The sequence below is a fragment of the Phoenix dactylifera genome, chromosome 16 (assembly GCF_009389715.1).
Source record: "Phoenix dactylifera cultivar Barhee BC4 chromosome 16, palm_55x_up_171113_PBpolish2nd_filt_p, whole genome shotgun sequence".
Classification (NCBI taxonomy): domain Eukaryota; kingdom Viridiplantae; phylum Streptophyta; class Magnoliopsida; order Arecales; family Arecaceae; genus Phoenix; species Phoenix dactylifera.
In genome coordinates, this window is record NC_052407.1 from 12,359,280 (window position 1) to 12,377,465 (window position 18,186).

General features: G+C 41.6%; 1 protein-coding gene across 1 annotated transcript; it reads left to right on the forward strand.

Annotated features, from left to right (window-relative positions):
- The first annotated feature begins 4,653 nt into the window (after nt 1-4,653).
- Nucleotides 4,654-17,025, forward strand: LOC103703671 (auxin response factor 6-like). Its single transcript, XM_039114573.1, has 14 exons — nt 4,654-6,070; nt 6,757-6,869; nt 7,267-7,365; nt 7,459-7,515; nt 7,610-7,765; nt 7,891-7,975; nt 10,125-10,215; nt 10,316-10,480; nt 10,559-10,681; nt 11,261-11,336; nt 11,514-11,661; nt 12,076-13,502; nt 14,119-14,309; nt 16,599-17,025. Exons 1-14 carry the CDS (start codon nt 6,028-6,030, stop codon nt 16,792-16,794), a joined length of 2,970 nt encoding a protein of 989 aa, XP_038970501.1. The 5' UTR covers nt 4,654-6,027; the 3' UTR covers nt 16,795-17,025.
- The last annotated feature ends 1,161 nt before the right edge of the window (nt 17,026-18,186 follow it).

Sequence of the window (18,186 nt, forward strand, 5' to 3'; positions counted from 1 at the left end):
TGCCTGAAGGGTTCTCCAGATAACGTATCAATGTGCTCTTTCAACCAGATTATGCTGCCATTTTGCCACTCTCATTACACTTCCGTTATTTTCCAAGAAATGGTATGACTTAAGTATCAAAGGATCTTCGTCGTACACCCTCCAATAAGTGAATTTTCTTTGTATGTTTTGTTTCGGATCAGACCTAGCATTGGAGCCATTGTCCGAGCACAGTCCTCTTAATCCATTTCATTTTGGATGCGTATAGCGACTGTTGTGGGGGGGTTTCCAAATTTAGTCTCACATTGACCGTTCAGCGGAAAGGTCTGTGCCTTAAATGGGGGGCTCAATAACCCTTTCCTCAGGAGGCGCCTTTTGTGGGGCAAAACCGTGAGGCGCCGTGAGGAGGGCTCCGGGTACGCTCGACCTCCGAATCGGATCCAAAGCGGACAATACCTCCTGGGGGACACTTTCCTTTCGCTGCGCGGATCGGTTGGGACTGTGCTGGTGACGGGGTGCAAATCCCGCATCTGATGGCGCGCCAGGTAGGGGCCCCTAACCCTGCACAGGACCTTCCCGTCGGGGGGCTGTGTTGTGGGGGGGGTTTCCAAATTTAGTCCCACATCGACCGTTCAGCGGAAAGGTCTGTGCCTTAAATGGGGGCTCAATAACCCTTTCCTCAGGAGGCGCCTTTTGTGGGGCAAAACCGTGAGGCGCCGTGAGGAGGGCTCCGGGTACGCTCGACCCCCGAATCAGATCTAAAGCGGACAATACCTCCTGGGGGACACTTTCCTTTCGCTGCGCGGATCGGTTGGGATTGTGCTGGTGATGGGGTGCAAATCCCGCATCAGCGACCATCAAGCTAACTTCTCAAATCGAAATAGCAAGCAAGCTGACTTTTCCGCCAACCTTATCGGCTCGGCACCTAAAGATATTAGATCACCACATGTTAATTTGATGTACATGATTATAGATATATTTGTGAATTTTGAGAGTTTATACCGCTAAACAATCATGGAAACAACAGATAGAGTTGCCGCAAAAATACCCACTTAAAAACGGAAAATGTGGGCACATATACGAATGCGAAAGCTTGTGTTCAATACCACCCTTTCCCCCACCCTTCTCTCTCCCTCTCTCTCTCTCTCTCCAACATAACTCTTTACTAATTTAGTCAGCTTACTTTAAACATATTAATGAAATATCCGAGCTAATATTGTTTTAAATATTCTACCATCAGCAATATTCTGCTGTAATGTGGAATAGTTTCAGGCCATGCACGTTGAACAAGGATAAACTATCAACTAAAACCAATCCTGTAGTCAACCCTGCATCTCCATTATTAGTGCATGAATTGGTGCAATCCAACGCTAGTTTACAGCTTCGCCACCACCATCCTTCCTGCTTCCCGGAAGCTGCCAAACCTAATCCCCTCTCGGCCCCATTTCATGCCCTTCGTCATCACTAGCCGCCCAATCTAGAATCGACCGCCCCGATCTCTTCTCGCTTCGCAGCCCCAAACCAACCCCGCCACCCCCAGCCCAGCCCCCTGTCATTGCCGACTCGTCCGGTCAGCCGTACGAGGAGTCGGCGTCAAGGCCGCCCGCGAAAGAACTATATATCCTGCCCGTCTCGCCGAGTTACTGCCGAATTTTTAATCCCTGCCGTCCGTTTGCCCGGGCCATCAGATAGAGGCCACGTGCCCGGCTTAATGACGCGTCCTGGGGTCGCTCGCTCCTCCCGTACGCTGACAGCTACCTCATAAAGCCGCACGATGGTATGTGTCCCATCCCATCGCGGGCCCCGCCCTCCATTGATCCCATAATCGAACGGCCCGTATTCACCCATCAGGCCCTGGTACCCGATTTCGGTGCCCATAATCCCCTGGGGATTAAAATAATAATAAAGAATTAAGCGGCGCGGGCTTCCACGGCGAGGTGAAAAAACATCGCACGCCCCCGCGGTAAAAAAACTCGATTTTACTGCTTTTGAGGAGGACGCGAAACCGATCTCGGCCGTCCGTTTATTCACCGCGGTTTCATGGACGGTGGATAAGAAGGCGGGTATAACGGACGTGGTCCCGTGGATTACTTTGTACGGACCTCTTTTTTGAAAGGGACGATACCTCGTACGATGGATTGTCTCAAAGACGCATTGCCCCCTGCATGTAGTGGAAAATTACTAAAATATCTTCCCAGCCCGTTTGGGCGACACCTCGTACAAGGATTAGATCTGTCGGTCTATGCAGCTTTATGCTTCTAAACTGCATGTTCTACTCTCAATCTAAATCTCATCTATGGATCTACTGATTTTAAAAAAAAATGTGAAGTTCTTGTTTTGTTCAACGAAATTTGATTAAAAGGGTGTTAGGTTGATATAAGTCCTACCTAAATAAACTGCATACTCTATGAATCCAATAGCGTTCGCACATATCCTGCATGCATATTTGAGCTGATGGGTTATTTTTGAGAAGCTTGGCTCGGCAATGGATGAGTGGTTGTAGGAGCCTAACATATTGATATGATTTAGTAATGGATCGGCCTTAGATTAAGTTAACTTAAGCGGGAAAATTCAATTGCCAAAGATTTGAAAGAATAGACGGTTGGAGATAAAGCAAAAAGGGTACACAAGGCGTCACGACCCACAATATATAACTGTTAGGGTGGGGGGAGAAGAGCATGATGATATAAAATACAATTTGCAAATGAGAAAGAGGTTTTTTTTCGATAATACTAAAATATATTTTTATCTTTTATTTATTTTGCTTTGCTTTAGTTTTACACGAGTTCTAGACAAAATTTTCTTTTTCTACAAAATTTTTGAAGTTTCGAGACTCGATCTGAACTCCTTCGAGTTCGGGCCAGAGGCCGATGGCACACAGCACAAACCCCTCGCTCCACCATGAGCTTGCTACCTAGGTTTCGGCCTGAAACTAAGGAAAACAAGTTTCCTGGCATATTCAGTGGGACTAGCATATGGAGTGTCGCCAAAGAAGAAGGGTGGCTCCCAGCCTTCCATCATGATGCAACCCAAAAATCATGTTGGAGATTCTTCCACTCTAAAGGAGCAACAGGTATCCCAAAGTGAACAGGCGGAAAACTCTCTGTTTTTACAGCAACCTTATACCATTAATGGTAGAACCCAACACAAGATACTTCCTTAAGGGAACTTTGCTTAGCCAAAATGCTAGCTACTGATTACGGGATCGTTCCGATAGATTTTGGGTAGATGTGTGATACAGTCGCCTAGTTCAAATACTATTGGGCTAGAGTCAGAAGGACCTTTTGGAAGCGTTGACAAGCTAGTTTGCTATGTTCCTGAGAATATTAGTTAACAAAAGAATTCTTTTTCCCAAATATCCAAGCAAATTGACAAGCTGATTGAAGTGCCGGCCGACCAAAATCAATCCTTGCAATTATCTTGTAATACATCCTCGAGTATGTAAGTATTTGAAAACAATCCTCAAACTGTTTGTAGATTACCTGCTCAGGATCTACAGTACAACAATGTGAAGATTTTAGAACAGCCCGACCTTCAAAAACTTATGTCATATGATAAATGGAATGCTAAGTATTATGTAGGGGAACCTTCAGAAACAAAGCTATATATACAGAGCTATGGAGCCTATGTTAGAATGCAGGTCCTAGGACATGAAGTTGCCTTAGCTAGTCATAGGCCAAATGTGTTGTTAGTGGAGATCTAGTCGGTTGACAAGAGAATACGATAGGCCTGCAGTTGAAGTTGTTATTGATGCCGAGGGGTAGCCGATCAAGTCACCCGAAATCGGCATGGCCACAAGTGCTGGGGCCAAGGTGCTCCTTTGTCTAATACCTCGATCGGTGCTAGTTTCGAGGGTCAATTTACCTCGGTAAATAATGTAACCCCTCATACTAATACCTGGTAGTCCAATGCAACAAGCAGGTTCAGCAGTAAACCTAATGCATTTGGGGAACCTGATTGTAAATGATGGGGGCAATTTAGATACCCATCAACAAAATTTCGCCTCAAGGAACGCATCTTTCCGGTTCTACATCAAGCATGGAAGGGGAGTCAAAATCAGAATGATACGGATGGCTTCGATGCATATTGGAATCCATTATTTCAACCATATCCGTGTGGCCTATCGCAGCAATATGTGCTCCATCAAAATCAGAACGATTGGGGACGGCCACCGCCAAATTTGGCTTAGTCGGCAGATTTAATTAGAGAACAACTTGGCTTCACATATCAGCCTGTTAATAGGCTGATTTATAGGAACCTATACCCAGATATATTTACTATATATATATACACACACACACACACATGCTATATAAATATCATGTGGGGCTGCGTTGGGCTACCAAGCTCAATCACTGGTCGAAGCCATATTTTGAATTGGGCTGGAAGTCTGGTGATCCGAGCTTAGGCCATTGTATAAACAAATCGACATAGTATTTTTATGACACGGGCTGTGTTGAGTGCGTAATGGGCCGGCCCTGTGCGTGTATCCCTACGGTAGATTGCTACCAAGGGTATTTTCGTCAAAGAAATAGCCTTTGCTGTCGAATGGAGGATATTTTATGTAAATTTAGGTAAAAGTGAAGGAGATATTGGTAATTGGGGAGAGGAAAAAAAAGATATATCTCTCACCCTATCATCATCATGTATAAAAGGCGTGACGAAAAAAAAAATCGAAAGAAAGGAAGGAAAAAAGTAACAATAATGGCGGTTTTTTTACTGAGTGATTGGAGCTCGGGAGGGGAGAAGGGGCGAAGAAGCCACAGAGCGAGCTCCCTCGCTTTCTCTCTGAGCTCTCTCTTGATCGATTGGTTTTGATCCGGCGCTCGAGAAAGCGTTCTTTGATGCTGAATTGCTATCGAGAATGCTCGGTCCGTGGCGATTCGTGGCGTTGGAGATGGGGATCTGGGGCATCTAGGGTTTAAGATGAGGTCTCTGTGAGCGAGGAGCTCGGTCGGAGGTCTTCGGAGCTCGTGATTTGGTTTTTCGTAAAAAGAGCTGGGTTTCGTGGTCGGAGGCTTTGTTTTGGAGCTTTTATTGGAGGTTTGGAGAGGCTCGGGTTCGGAATCGAGGGGTTTGTGGAGGGTGGAGCTCGTTGTAGTGCTTCTCGAGCTAAAGGTATTACTTTGAGCTGTTAGGGGAGTTTCTGAGGGGAGATCTGGTGGGTTTCTTTGGTGTTTCTGGTCAAATGCTTGAGTTTTCCTTTGAGCTTGGGTGGTGAAAGCTGGAATTTTTTTGAGGAAGTGCCGAACTGGGTGAAAGCTTGGGATTTGCTGAGCGTTCGGAGCTCTCAAGAGAGATTTCTTGGCTGGTTTTTTGTCGGGATTTGCTTGCTTGGATTACTTGGGTGAGAGGTATTTGGCTACCACTTTGTTCGTTTTTCTGGTGCTTTTTGAGATTCCGGCTGAGGAATTCTGTGGTTCTTTAGTTGGAAGTATTAATACGAAGGATTTGGTTGGAGTTTCCTGTTCGGAGGCTTGGAAACGCCATCCGGTCCATAATCTTGGGTCAAGTCCATCGGCTTTTGTTAACAAGAATCAGAAATTTTGGTGGATTTCTTTGGTTTTGAGCTTGGGATTTGTAGGGTTTTATGCGCGGTAACTTCCTCGTAACGAAGACGATGGATTGGAAGCTGTAGGACTTCGAAGTTGAAGGCGTGGACCTGATGAGAGTGGAAGCGAGCGTTTCTTGTAGCGGACCTGGCTTTGGATGAAGAACTTGGCGGATTTTCAAGCGGCTTTTGTCACCAAATGGAGGTTTTGATGCCATCTGTTGGGTCCTCTTATTTTGTTGTGTGGGCTTTAGCTGGGTGGAAAAACAAGAGCGTCCCACTGGGGTGAAGAAATCAAAGTTTTGAATATACCCACCTTGGAAGAGGAAATTTTTATGGTGGTATGATAACAGCTAATCGAGAGGAAGCCAACAGCAGAGATTCATAGTCACATGGAGTGTCTTCCCTTCAAGATTTCATTTGTTTGTTGAAGATAGGAGGCACCTGTGGTCCTCAGGTGTCGTTCCCTTTAGGTTAAGCCTATTCATAGTTTCAGGATGAGGCTCTCGACATCAGGACTTCCGCAACAGACACAGGAAGGTGAGTTTTTTGCATGCTTCTTTCTGGTCTAGCTGGAACCTGGTATGATAACTGATGAACGTTTATAGGTTTTGCATTTGTTTTACTGTTTGCGGAAAAAACAGAGTTCAGCTTTTAAGTATTCTTTTTAAATAAATATTTTGAGAATTAAGTAGTCATTGGCATAGTTATGTGGCTTTGGCAGGAAAATTCTTTTCAATGCTCCAATTTCCCTTGCTGCAGTTGCTTGCATGAAGATATTTTTTTTATCTTAAATAAGTCATGGTTTGGAGTTTTGTAAAATGCAAGGACTACCTTTCTTGCTGTCTTAGGTTCTCTCTATTTCTTGCTATATCTTTTTTACTTTAATTTGGTTCTTAAATGCTGAACAAGATAGAGCAGAAGACCACTGTGCTTACATATGGAGTTTACCAGCTTCTTTCAGTTATTTTTCTTGTTTGATAAATCTTCAGTGTTTCTGGTTACTCGGAAGGTGCTGGATCTCATTCTTAATTTTGGAAGAACTTGCATCCAATAAATGCCTATGTTTGCATGGCTATTTACATGACTGTTACAGGATATAAAGAGATATCACCTTTGAAAAATAGACCCTGAGCAAACCGTGTTCAGTTATGCATCATAATGAATGCTTGCTTTTCTTCCATTATGCTTCTTCTTAAGTTTGCCTTCTCTGTTAAAATTTACAGGGGAGCAAAAGTGTCTGAATTCGGAGCTATGGCATGCATGTGCTGGACCACTTGTGTCTTTACCTGCTGTTGGAAGTCGTGTAGTGTACTTTCCACAGGGCCACAGCGAGCAGGTCAGTTTATACAAATACTGTAAACCTGAAACACTCTGAACTTACACTGCCGTGGATGATTTATGTCTGAATAAATTTCATACTAAGTTAGTTTTGCATGATTTCTAGTATGTGTTTTCCAGATGCAGTCTTCAGGGTGTTTTTCCTACTTTAATTGTATAATTGTAATTGTCAATAGTTTGGCGAGTATTCATGCTTTGCTTCCATTTTAAGGAAAACAGTATTACATATGGGTCAAGTGGATGAGTGTTTTAAATAATTATTGTGATGTTCGACTTTGCTAGACCATGCACAATCTTACTTGATTAAGACCTTATACTGGTGTCATATAGTATATTTGGTTTTCCTCCTGTCCTCAGAGAATTCAAATCAACAATGCCTGATTTTACCTCTGCAGGTAGCTGCATCTACCAACAAGGAAATTGATGCTCAGATCCCAAATTATCCAAACTTACCTCCGCAGTTGATTTGTCAGCTTCATAATTTGACTATGCATGTAAGTTTCACCCAGACAGTCATTGTTTGATTTAGCATGCCTATAAATTCAGTTGTCTAATGAGTGAATTCCCACTCAAAATTCACATTTCAGGCAGATGCAGAGACAGATGAAGTTTATGCCCAAATGACATTGCAACCATTGAGCCCGGTAATCAACAGCACTTTGTGCTTCTTATCTCAATTTGATTATCTGATGATTGACTTCCATAGACTATATATATTGGACATAATTACGTCCACAGGAAGAGCAAAAAGATCCGTATCTTCCCGCTGAATTGGGTACTCCAAGCAAGCAGCCAACCAACTATTTCTGCAAGACCCTGACTGCAAGTGACACCAGTACTCATGGTGGATTCTCTGTTCCTCGCCGGGCAGCTGAAAAAGTCTTCCCTCCATTGGTGAGAAAACTTTACCTGATCAAATGAACTTTTTCTGTTTTCCATTGAAGTGATTTGTATATTACATATAAAGATATTCTTGTAAGCTTATCTTTTGCTTTGTACATTTGTTTTTATTCCCTCAGGATTTTTCCCAGCAGCCTCCTGCACAAGAATTGATTGCAAGGGACATTCATGATAATGAGTGGAAATTTCGTCACATTTTTCGCGGTAAGTTTTTGTTGATGCTAGTATGGTTAGCGTGTTTGTCTCCCTTCTTTTTAATATTTAATACCTGAACTGCTGGTCTATTACGCCGGACCAAAATCACTGCAGTCTTTCATGGTGTTCTTGCTTTTAATTATTTTTACCAGAAGATATAGCAAAGATGTCAAACAGTTGTTCTGACTTAATTTTTTTATTTAGTCATATATATTAGGAATAAGAGAATGCTACTTGTGAGTTAAATATATTGATCCTTCTCACACAGAACAATGAGGGATAGGATGGCTGCATGTCGAAGTGGACATGCACTTTGAGAGTGCTTTCGTTCCCCGCGTCTCTGCAAATAAGAATTATCAAAGATACTATGATAGCAATGAATGCGATGTATCTATCTATGAATTAAATAGTAAATATAGTTCATGTTGAAATAATTAGCTGGATGAACGTAAATGTACTGAGGTTGGCAGGTGGTATATTTGATAGATAATGATAGCAATGAACCCAGGTGAAATTCAGAGTTGCACCAACAAACAAAGCATAAATATTTTCCAGAATGCTGGAGGAATTTCTCTCACATTAAAGTAAAAGTCAGCAATTTATCTGATCTAATTGTTTGCCCTTGGAGTTACTAAACATAGTTGAATGAGATCCATTTATGGAAATTCTTCAGTGGAAGTTGATCCAGTGGCTGCTGTGCTTTGGCCATTGGGGATATTATGCCACTTGTATTGGTAAGGATCTTGGAAGGAGCCACACATCAGGTTATCATACTTGCAGGAATTAACAATTGATCTCAAAAGATGGTAATGAACTCTGAGAAGGTACTAAATGAATTACCTGTTGATCTCTTCTTTGGTGTTGGTTGGCTGTCTTAGTTTTGTAAACGTGTTTAGTGTCCTTTCACATTACCTATGGGGCATCAATTGTCTCTCAGATTGAGGGAATTATGCAGGTTCTTTCAAAATATAATATGTTGACATTAAGAGTAATTAAATCTGTACCTTCACCAAAAAGGGATAGGTAATGGATGCTTATTTTAATTCAGTCAATCTTTGGTCCTCAAGCACAACGAACTTTCCCCCAGGAAAAAATTGTGTGTGATAAGCTAGCTTTTAAGCGACTGATGATAAGTGAATTCCACAGAACCATTCTTTTTTGTATTTTTTTTAAAATTTTTTTAATGCACCTGGCTAAAACTTGGAGCTATTTATGCAATTGATGGCTTCAGATCCAACCATTCTCATTTTTGATAAAACTACTTAAATTTTTCTTTGCTATATTCATGTAATCTTTCTAGTCTTGGAAGATCTACTACTCCTTTTCTATAGCATTTGTCGGGAGTTAAAAACTGTGTAAGATTTGATCATCCTTTGCTTTCAAACTGATTCTTGAATATGTATCATTTTTTTTTATCTGATATATTCACAAAACATTTTCACTATTAAGGACTGATCATGTGCTTTCACCAGAAGAGCCGTTTGTGTAGTTGTCCCACATAACACGGTAGGCGATCTAATTTTGCATCTTGTCACATGAATCATGATTTATATTTCCAGTGTTTGTGGTGCTAAGTTCAGAAGAGGCGCTGACCTCATTCTCTTTAAATGAATTGTGTTGCTTACTTTTTTAAATAATTTGCTCAGACGTAGCTTGTTTTCCCATATAAAGTCTGAACCATGTAGATGTTCCATATATGTTGGGATATCGGCATCGTTTTTGTAGTGTTTGATCCATGAAGCATTTCTGATATGTATTAATTTTTGATAAACCTTAGAGTTGGCTTTATGGATCAAGATATGATTACCAAGGTTTGAGAAAATTTTAGAGCTAGCTTTCAATTTGACATCACTCTCTATATGGTGTCAAGTCCCTAGTAGGGATTGCGTGAACAAGGTCTATGAAGAAACTAGTTGTGGCTAATTAATGGTTAAGTAAAACAAAAGTTCATAATAATCCACATGGCTTAAGAGGTTTAATGTAGCTCACATCATATGGACTTTGGCTATATGTTTGGCTTCATAATTCTGGCAAGCTTGCTTATTCTAAAAATGTTTATGAAGGATTATATATTAATTTTATTATAGGTCATTGATTGACATGCGGGCTAGTGTGTTTAACATGATAAACTTTTTCACTAAATGCAATTGTGATGCAGGTCAGCCAAAGAGGCATCTTCTGACAACAGGATGGAGTGTTTTCGTAAGTGCAAAACGACTGATTGCAGGTGATTCAGTCCTTTTTATCTGGTATGATGATTTCATATCTTATTTCTTTTACAATATTGGTGTGTGCTTTGATAAACTTTTCACTCATTTTGCTAATTTTGGATTATATTGCTTCTATCAGGAATGAAAATAATCAGTTGCTTCTGGGTATTCGACGTGCTAATCGACCACAAACAGTAATGCCTTCATCAGTATTATCAAGTGATAGCATGCATATTGGACTTCTTGCCGCAGCAGCCCATGCTGCTGCTACAAATAGCCGTTTTACTATATTTTATAATCCGAGGTAATGATAGCATATATTGTTGGAATGTGTATCATCCATTATTTCCGAGGTATGCTGACTTGAATCACTTGCTTCCAGGGCAAGTCCTTCAGAATTTGTCATACCATTAGCAAAGTATGTTAAAGCAGTTTATCACACTCGTGTTTCTGTGGGGATGCGTTTTAGAATGCTTTTTGAGACAGAGGAGTCTAGTGTTCGCCGGTAAGTCTTTCTCCCTTGGAAGTATCATTTTCTGAGTATTTCCTTTCATAAACTTGAAAATTTCTACTATGTCCATGTATGTGTATAAGTAAATACAAAAACTATTCAATTAGAGGCTGTTGCTTGGTGCAATGGCAAAAGGCTTGGGCTGACAAGCGCAATGGTGCGGGTTCAAGTCCTAGGGCAGCCACTATGTGCAAAAAAAAAAAAAAGCCAAAGGTTATGCCCAGCATTTTAAAAACCATCAAAACGGGACAGTATGAGTGGGTACTGTACCATTCTGGTAGATGTGGTAGATAGCTCCAGTACATAGTATGTTGGCATGGGATGCAGTCGTGTACCATGTATCAGTACTTGGTATTATGCCGGTTCTTCAGAAAAAAGGTATGCCCTGCCAGTTTTGAAAACCTTGGTTAGGTTTATCTCTGGTCCACCCCTCCCAGGACCTCGGATTGCTAGGACCATAATTGGTAACCCTTATATAGTTACAAATATTCATCTATTTTTCTCATAGTATTACCATTTCTTATGTCGTACTTGGTCATGTCGTCCTATAAATGTTACCTATGTTATTTTCAGTTACATGGGCACAATCACAGGGATCAGCGATCTGGATCCTGTGCGTTGGCCAAACTCACATTGGCGGTCTGTAAAGGTATTATTTATCATGCAAGTACTTTTCGCTTATACGCTGTATAGGAACTTGGATACTTGCATTATGAGGTTTCAAATTCGACATTTTATCTTTCTTTTTTGGGTGTATTTGGAATATGTCCAACAATTTCTGAACACATCACATATGAATGTCATAATTCTGCTTTTGCTGGTTTAGGTTGGTTGGGATGAGTCAATTGCTGGGGAAAGGCAGCCGAGGGTTTCCCTTTGGGAGATTGAGCCTCTAACAACATTTCCGATGTATCCATCTGCTTTCCCTCTTAGACTTAAACGTCCATGGCCATCAGGACTGCCCTCTTTGCATGGTATGCTTTATGTTTGCATTTTGAAAATTTGTACTTAGTTAATATTCTCTACTATTTAATGAGCGCACTTTTCTACTGGAATTTTCTTTTGTTACCGGACTTCACTTTTGTAGCTGGACTTTAAGAGCACCTTTTCTACTGGAATTTTCTTTTGTTACCAGACTGCCCTTTTGCAGCTGGACTTTGTGCCGATTTGCCTTCTGTAGGTGGACTTTTGTATTCCCAATGCCACTGGAGGAGAAAAAGGGCTCTGTGTGCATATCTTTTTTTCATTCCATTCGGCAAACCACTCACTGTGTGGCTCCCATGCCTCCCTCTATACCCCTCTACCCAACCCCCTATGCACCCTGAAAAAATCATGTGCAACACATCTTGTTCTAGTATATAAAATTCAAATTTACCGCACATCTGCAGGTTGCAAGGATGATGATGTTCGTCTGAGTTCTCCACTTATGTGGCTTCGGGATGGAGACCGCGGGATGCCATCTTTGAACTTTCAGGGACTTGGAGTGACACCGTGGATACAACCAAGACTTAATGCTTCAATGCTAGGTCTCCAGCCTGATATGTACCAAGCAGTGGCTGCAGCAGCACTGCAGGAGATGAGGACTGTGGATCCTCCAAAGCAGACAACACCAGCAATTCTACATTTCCAGCAACCTCAAAGCTTAACTAGCAGATCCACTCCTCTATTAGCAAGTCAGATTCTACATCAAATGCAACCTAACTCTCAGCAGGCCCTCATTCAGACCATTCAAGAAAGCCATGGTCAAAATCAAACTCAGTCTCAGTTTCTTCAACATCAGTTGCAGCATTGCAACTCATTTGGTGACCGGCAGCAGCTGCAGCCAGCACTGCTTCAGCAAAAGCAGCAGCATCAACCACAGCAGCAGCAGCACCAACAGTTGCAACAACAGCAGCAGCAGCAGTTGCAGCAGCAGCAGCAGCAGCAGTTGCAGCAGCATCAACAGTCACACCAGCAACAAATACATCAGCAGAAGCAGCAGCATCAGCAGCCACAGCAGCAGCAAATACATCATCAGCAGCAGCAGCATTTGCCGCAGCAGCAGCATCAACAGTCACAACAGCAGCAAATACATCAGCAGTTGCGCCAGCAGCATCAACAGTCACGACAGCCGCAACACCAGCAAATCCAACAGACACACTTGTCTAATCATCAGCAAGTTCCTAATGCCGTCTCGAGCCTGTCGCAGCTTGCCTCTACTTCTCAGTCCCTGTCTTCATCCTTGCAAACAATATCTTCATTTTGCCGTCAGCAAAACTTTCCAGACATCAATATTAACCCAGCATCTACATCTGATGTCTCCCCTCTGCATAATATTTTGCGCTCATCATTTTCTCCTGAAGAAACACCAAACATTCTTAATTTGCCAAGAACCAGCTCATTAAGCACTTCAGTCACATGGCCATCCAAGCGATTAGCGGTTGAATCCGTGCTTCCTGCTGAATCTCAGGGTCTGCAGTCCCAGGTTGCGCAATTAGGCCAACAATCAAACATCTCTCAGCAGTCTGTCACTTTACCACCATTTCCTGGGAGAGATTACTCTCTTGACCAGGAATGCAACACAGATGCTCAAAACAATCTGCTTTTCGGTGCCCATATAGATTCTTCGTCTCTCTTAATGCAGAATGGGATGCCAAACCTCAGGAGTGTTGGCAGTGGCACTGATTCCACGGCCATGCCATTTCTGACTGCTGCAGGAACAGATTTCCCATTGAACCAGGCATTAACGAGTTCAAATTGTATTGAGGAACCTGGATTCTTGCAACCTCCTGAAAATGTGGGCCATATGAACCCACAAAATGGAACCTTTGTTAAGGTGACAAATTATCTCCACCCATCTATGGTCATTGTTTTGATTTATTTTTTATCAGGATCTTATTTATCAAAATACTTCTGAATTGGTAGTTGTAACTTTATTTTGTTTTATGAAGCTACTTGGGTTTTCTTCTAAATGCTAGTGCAAAAATTTATAATGCTATAAAGAAATATTGTACAATGGAAACATCTGAGTCTAACATACCTTCCAGATTGTTATGTGCACCTTTGGCTCCTCATTATCTTGGTAGTGTAAAACAATGTGCTTATTACATTTTATCACCATTCTCATTCCATGGTACTTATGTCACTGATACATTGGCCTGATTTATTATTTTATGATGGTAGGCTGTGGTGAGAGATATTTGTTGCTTCAAAGGCTTTCATGTATTTCTTTGTTTTTGCAAGATGTATAGTTAATAGTATTAGCAATATCTCTTACTCGAACTAAAGTCTGCAGAAGCAATTTATGATGATAAAATAAAACAGATAATGCAATCAAGTTTCCTAGGTGCATGTAAACTGGTAGAATGACTGTGTAGGCAACCTGAGCGTACTGGTTTCATTGTCTGCGATGCATTGTCCTCTTTACTGATGGGCTTCGCTTGTATTGATAGGTTTACAAATCAGGGTCCTATGGAAGGTCACTGGATATTACCAAATTTAACAGCTACCCAGAGCTGCGAAGTGAGCTTGGGCGTCTGTTTGGACTTGAAGGCCAGTTGGACGACCCTATGAGATCAGGCTGGCAGCTTGTATTCATCGACCGGGAAAATGATGTTCTTCTCCTAGGCGATGATCCCTGGCAGTAAGTCCTTTTCCACACTAGCCTTCCTTGAGGTGATACTCATATATTCACTCTTTCTTGCTCACTTTACATGGATATGGAGCTGTTGTTTTTCAGGATCATATGGCCCAGTGTACTCTATAAGGCTTGCTAGAAACTTTAGCAATTTGTGTGTTTTCTTAGATACCCTCCATTCTTAAAGTAAACTCATTAACTTTCGTCAAACCCACTAATAGAAATCTCTATTCTCGAGTCATTATGCTTGCAGCTCTACCTATTAGAATGTGGCGGTCTGGTTAGTGATTATTTTTTACCCTTTTTTTTGTAATTCTCGATGCAAGGTTTGACCACGCTCCGCCCTATTCATGCAAAGCTCGGCAACAACCCTATTTCTCTTTCATTGCCTAGCTAACCAATTCTAACTTCTAAGATAATGGTATACGACACTTTTGATTATATCAAAGTAGTTGTTTAAAAAAGTACCAAAAAGAAAAAGGGTGGGAACAGAAAAATGCAAATTAAAGAAAAAATCATGAAAAATTTAATCTTTTGGGTGATCAGTATTTACAAGTGTAAATTGTAGTTGCATCATTAGATCCTACCAATGTCACTGTATGTGAAGTTTCACAGTATAGCATGTGTGCATAACTAAGTATGGCAAATGTACGATCAAGCATGAGAATAGATGGCTGTATGATCAAGCATGCATGCCTGGTCAGATGATTGAGATGTAGCCCTACAAAGAGTTCCTCTCTCTTTCTTTGACAAGAAATCATATTTGTCAATGTGGAAATTGTATTATTTGCAAAAAAATAAAAAGTTGAAGTAAATAAAATCTCTTTATGTAGATTCCATTCAATGCAATGCGTTTATTTGGCTCAACTGAAGCCTTTAAATAACATCACTTTCCTTTGGAACAAAGAAAAAAAAGAGCCTACTTTAACATATATGAATTGTTTACATCGAGCGAGGAATGCCTTGACAACTTGGTAGACAGTCAGACTCTTAGTAATTATCTCTGTTTGACTGTTTTTCCCTCTCATTATAATTTTCAAATTTGTAGAGGTACAAGTAACTGATAAAGGAAGTTCCTTCACAAAACTGGTCTGAACTGATCCAGACCACGAGTTAGCGCATATCAGTTGATAGTAACAGGTGTTGGTTCATTCTGACAGGCTTTTTATTTAAATTAGCAGTGTGTGCCCTCAGGGGAAAATAAGTGACAGCCAAATTCTACATTGACCCTGTAAATGCCAGTTTGTTTTACCCAGCTCTTGTTTCCATCTTTTAACCTGCTCCTAGCCATTCTTTCGTTGTGTTTCATTAACGAAAATCCTTGATAATCTTTTGGTGGAAGGACTGAATTTTGTATGCACTTTCATCTTCAAGCTTTTTGTAACACAATGGCATTGAAACTTAGCTCCCAGAATGATATATTTAGGAGCAAAACTTAAGTTGGTCATTGCACACAATAGTTAGGTCTTAAAGTGATTATACTGTTTGACACAACTTGAAACAAGGGCAACCATCCATGTGGAACGCAAACCAATTTGCTTTTCTATCAGCACTTACGTGCACAGGCCTGTTCAGGAGCAAAGCTCAAAGTACCATGTGCGTGCATGACAGTTTCAAAGTGATTACAGCATATTATACATTGCTGGAATGCTAGCATGCGCAAGAGACGCAAACCCTTTTGGTTGCGCACTTGATGATTAAGAGATTTAGCCATATCTTGTTCTATGTCATTTTTTTTGCATATGTTTATATAGAACGCCTGCTTAAAAGGTCTTCAAGACATGCAAGAACGATTTTGGGCCAGTTCATAGGAATAAGCTCGTTATGATCTGTCTGCTCTTCTTGAACAGGTCATTCACTACAAATCCTCTCAAATTAGGTTCATTTCCATGAAACTACATACTACCAAATGTTGTACAGCTGCAAACCTTGACCTAGGTTCTTTAAACACACTTATGATTAGATTGTTCAGGTAATGACAACAATATCAATATACTTCATGGGAAGTATCTTTTATTATGGCTTTTCTATCAGCACATGAAAATACAGACGGACGATAAGTTTCGCTAGCTTGATTCATATTGCTTCCTGATTTAATTGGAGATGCGCGCCCAAAACATGCCCATATGCTTTGGTTTTTGGCATCGAATTTTATATTGCTCTGCATCGTGCATCATCGTTAAATTTATGGCATTGCTTTAGATGTTGCCAGGGTACACCAGGTGTCTAGTGCAAACATGAAGTTATGGAGAAATAATATTTACGTTGACCTTTTGAAGTTTGTGCCTTCTGCAGAGAGTTTGTCAATAATGTCTGGTGCATAAAGATACTCTCGCCCCAGGAAATGCAGATGGGCAAAGGAGGAGGTGAACTTCCGGGCACAGCCCCAAGCAGGAGGCTCCCAAGCAGCAGGTATGATGACTATATGAACAGGCAGGACTCGAGAAACATGAGCAATGGAATATCTTCTATGCTGCCTCTGGACTACTGAAAGAAATATAGGAGGATAGGGAACATGAGATCCCATAACTTTGAAGTCTCGGCGGACCTCCGGCGCCGGCCATCTTGTTGTCTTGCCCTTCATGCGCAGGACTGGATCAAGTAGTTTGGTCTATGTATGTCTAATAACTGTGTTATATGGTAATCCCACGCAACTTTGATACACATGCCGCTGTGGTTTATCCGAATATGATTACCCGAAGCTAGCCATTTTCATAATCTTCTTACCGTGCTCTTGCAATGCTTTATGTCATTTACCATCCTTCTATTTGGTGGTGAATTATTCTTTCATTAGGCTTTCAGATCCAGACTGGCTGCGACCTACTGCAGGTCTCCATGAGCTCTGTGGTGCCCTCTGCTGTGACTCGTTGTGAGCCACATTATTCTTATCTCTACATGCAGAATGCTTCAAACTCCTTATGATTAGGAGACCCATAACACCTGGCCGCTTGTTCTTCCTAGAAAATAATTAACAGCGTTTTAAAGCATCCATGAAATCTCTCTCGACGTGAATAGCTTGGCAAGCTAGCTGAATGGTTATCCTCCAACACTTCATGCGAGGGAAAAAGTTATTGTTAAATTCGGACCTTGATTAATTTGTGATTGACTGTGCCATATTTACCTGATAGATTTGTAATTAGTTGTACCAACTTTAGTTGGCGTTATCAAACTTCGTCATGTAAATATATATTTTTCAACAGTTTACATTCATTAAAATTGGCACCTGCACCAGATCAAACCCACATGGAAACATTTGCAGTCAAAAATATCATCCTATCTGTGGGTCGCGGCTTTTTAAACGGGGCAACTTTTTCAGATCAACCACAGTGGGTGGCCGCCTCTAATTTCCAGTCTGGGAGATGGAGACCTTTCCCACTGCCATCTGGATTATGGATCCATTCGTATGTGTCCTTTTCCAGGCTTAAACGACCGGTCCAAAGCTGCACGGCTTTAGTGGTGTCGAATTGTCATCCTCAATCGACCGTCCGTGCCGAGCCCACCGGCTGCCGACCATGTGATCGGTTGACCGCGGCGACTGCGCCAACCACCCTCTCGATTTAGTACTGGATCTGGCGGCATCTCCTCTCTACCCCCATCAACTTTTTGGAGATTTGCGGTCGCTGTCGAATCTTTGGTCGGGCCCGGCGGCCTCCAGATCTGGTATTTCCTCAGCTCTCCCGTCTCTAGCGTTCTCCAAGGTGGATCCGGAAAATGGAATTGGCATTGATGCTCGCTTTTCCCCGTCGCTTTTGAAAACCTAATCGTCTCTCAATTTTGAGGGCCATGGTTGTAGCTATAAAGGTGAATTATGAGGTGAACAGTGCATTTTTAGCGTGGCGCTCACGGGTGACTTTGACTTGAAAGCCGAACAGTGCATACGCAA

What these genes read in the sequence shown, in the direction of transcription:
- LOC103703671 (XM_039114573.1), top strand. Translation starts at nt 6,028, where the DNA reads ATGAGGCTCTCGACATCAGGACTTCCGCAACAGACACAGGAAG. An exon ending in CATTGCAACCATTGAGCCCG is followed by an intron (nt 7,516 to 7,609) that starts GTAATCAACAGC and finishes TTACGTCCACAG; the next exon opens with GAAGAGCAAAAAGATCCGTA. An exon ending in GAGGAGTCTAGTGTTCGCCG is followed by an intron (nt 10,682 to 11,260) that starts GTAAGTCTTTCT and finishes TGTTATTTTCAG; the next exon opens with TTACATGGGCACAATCACAG.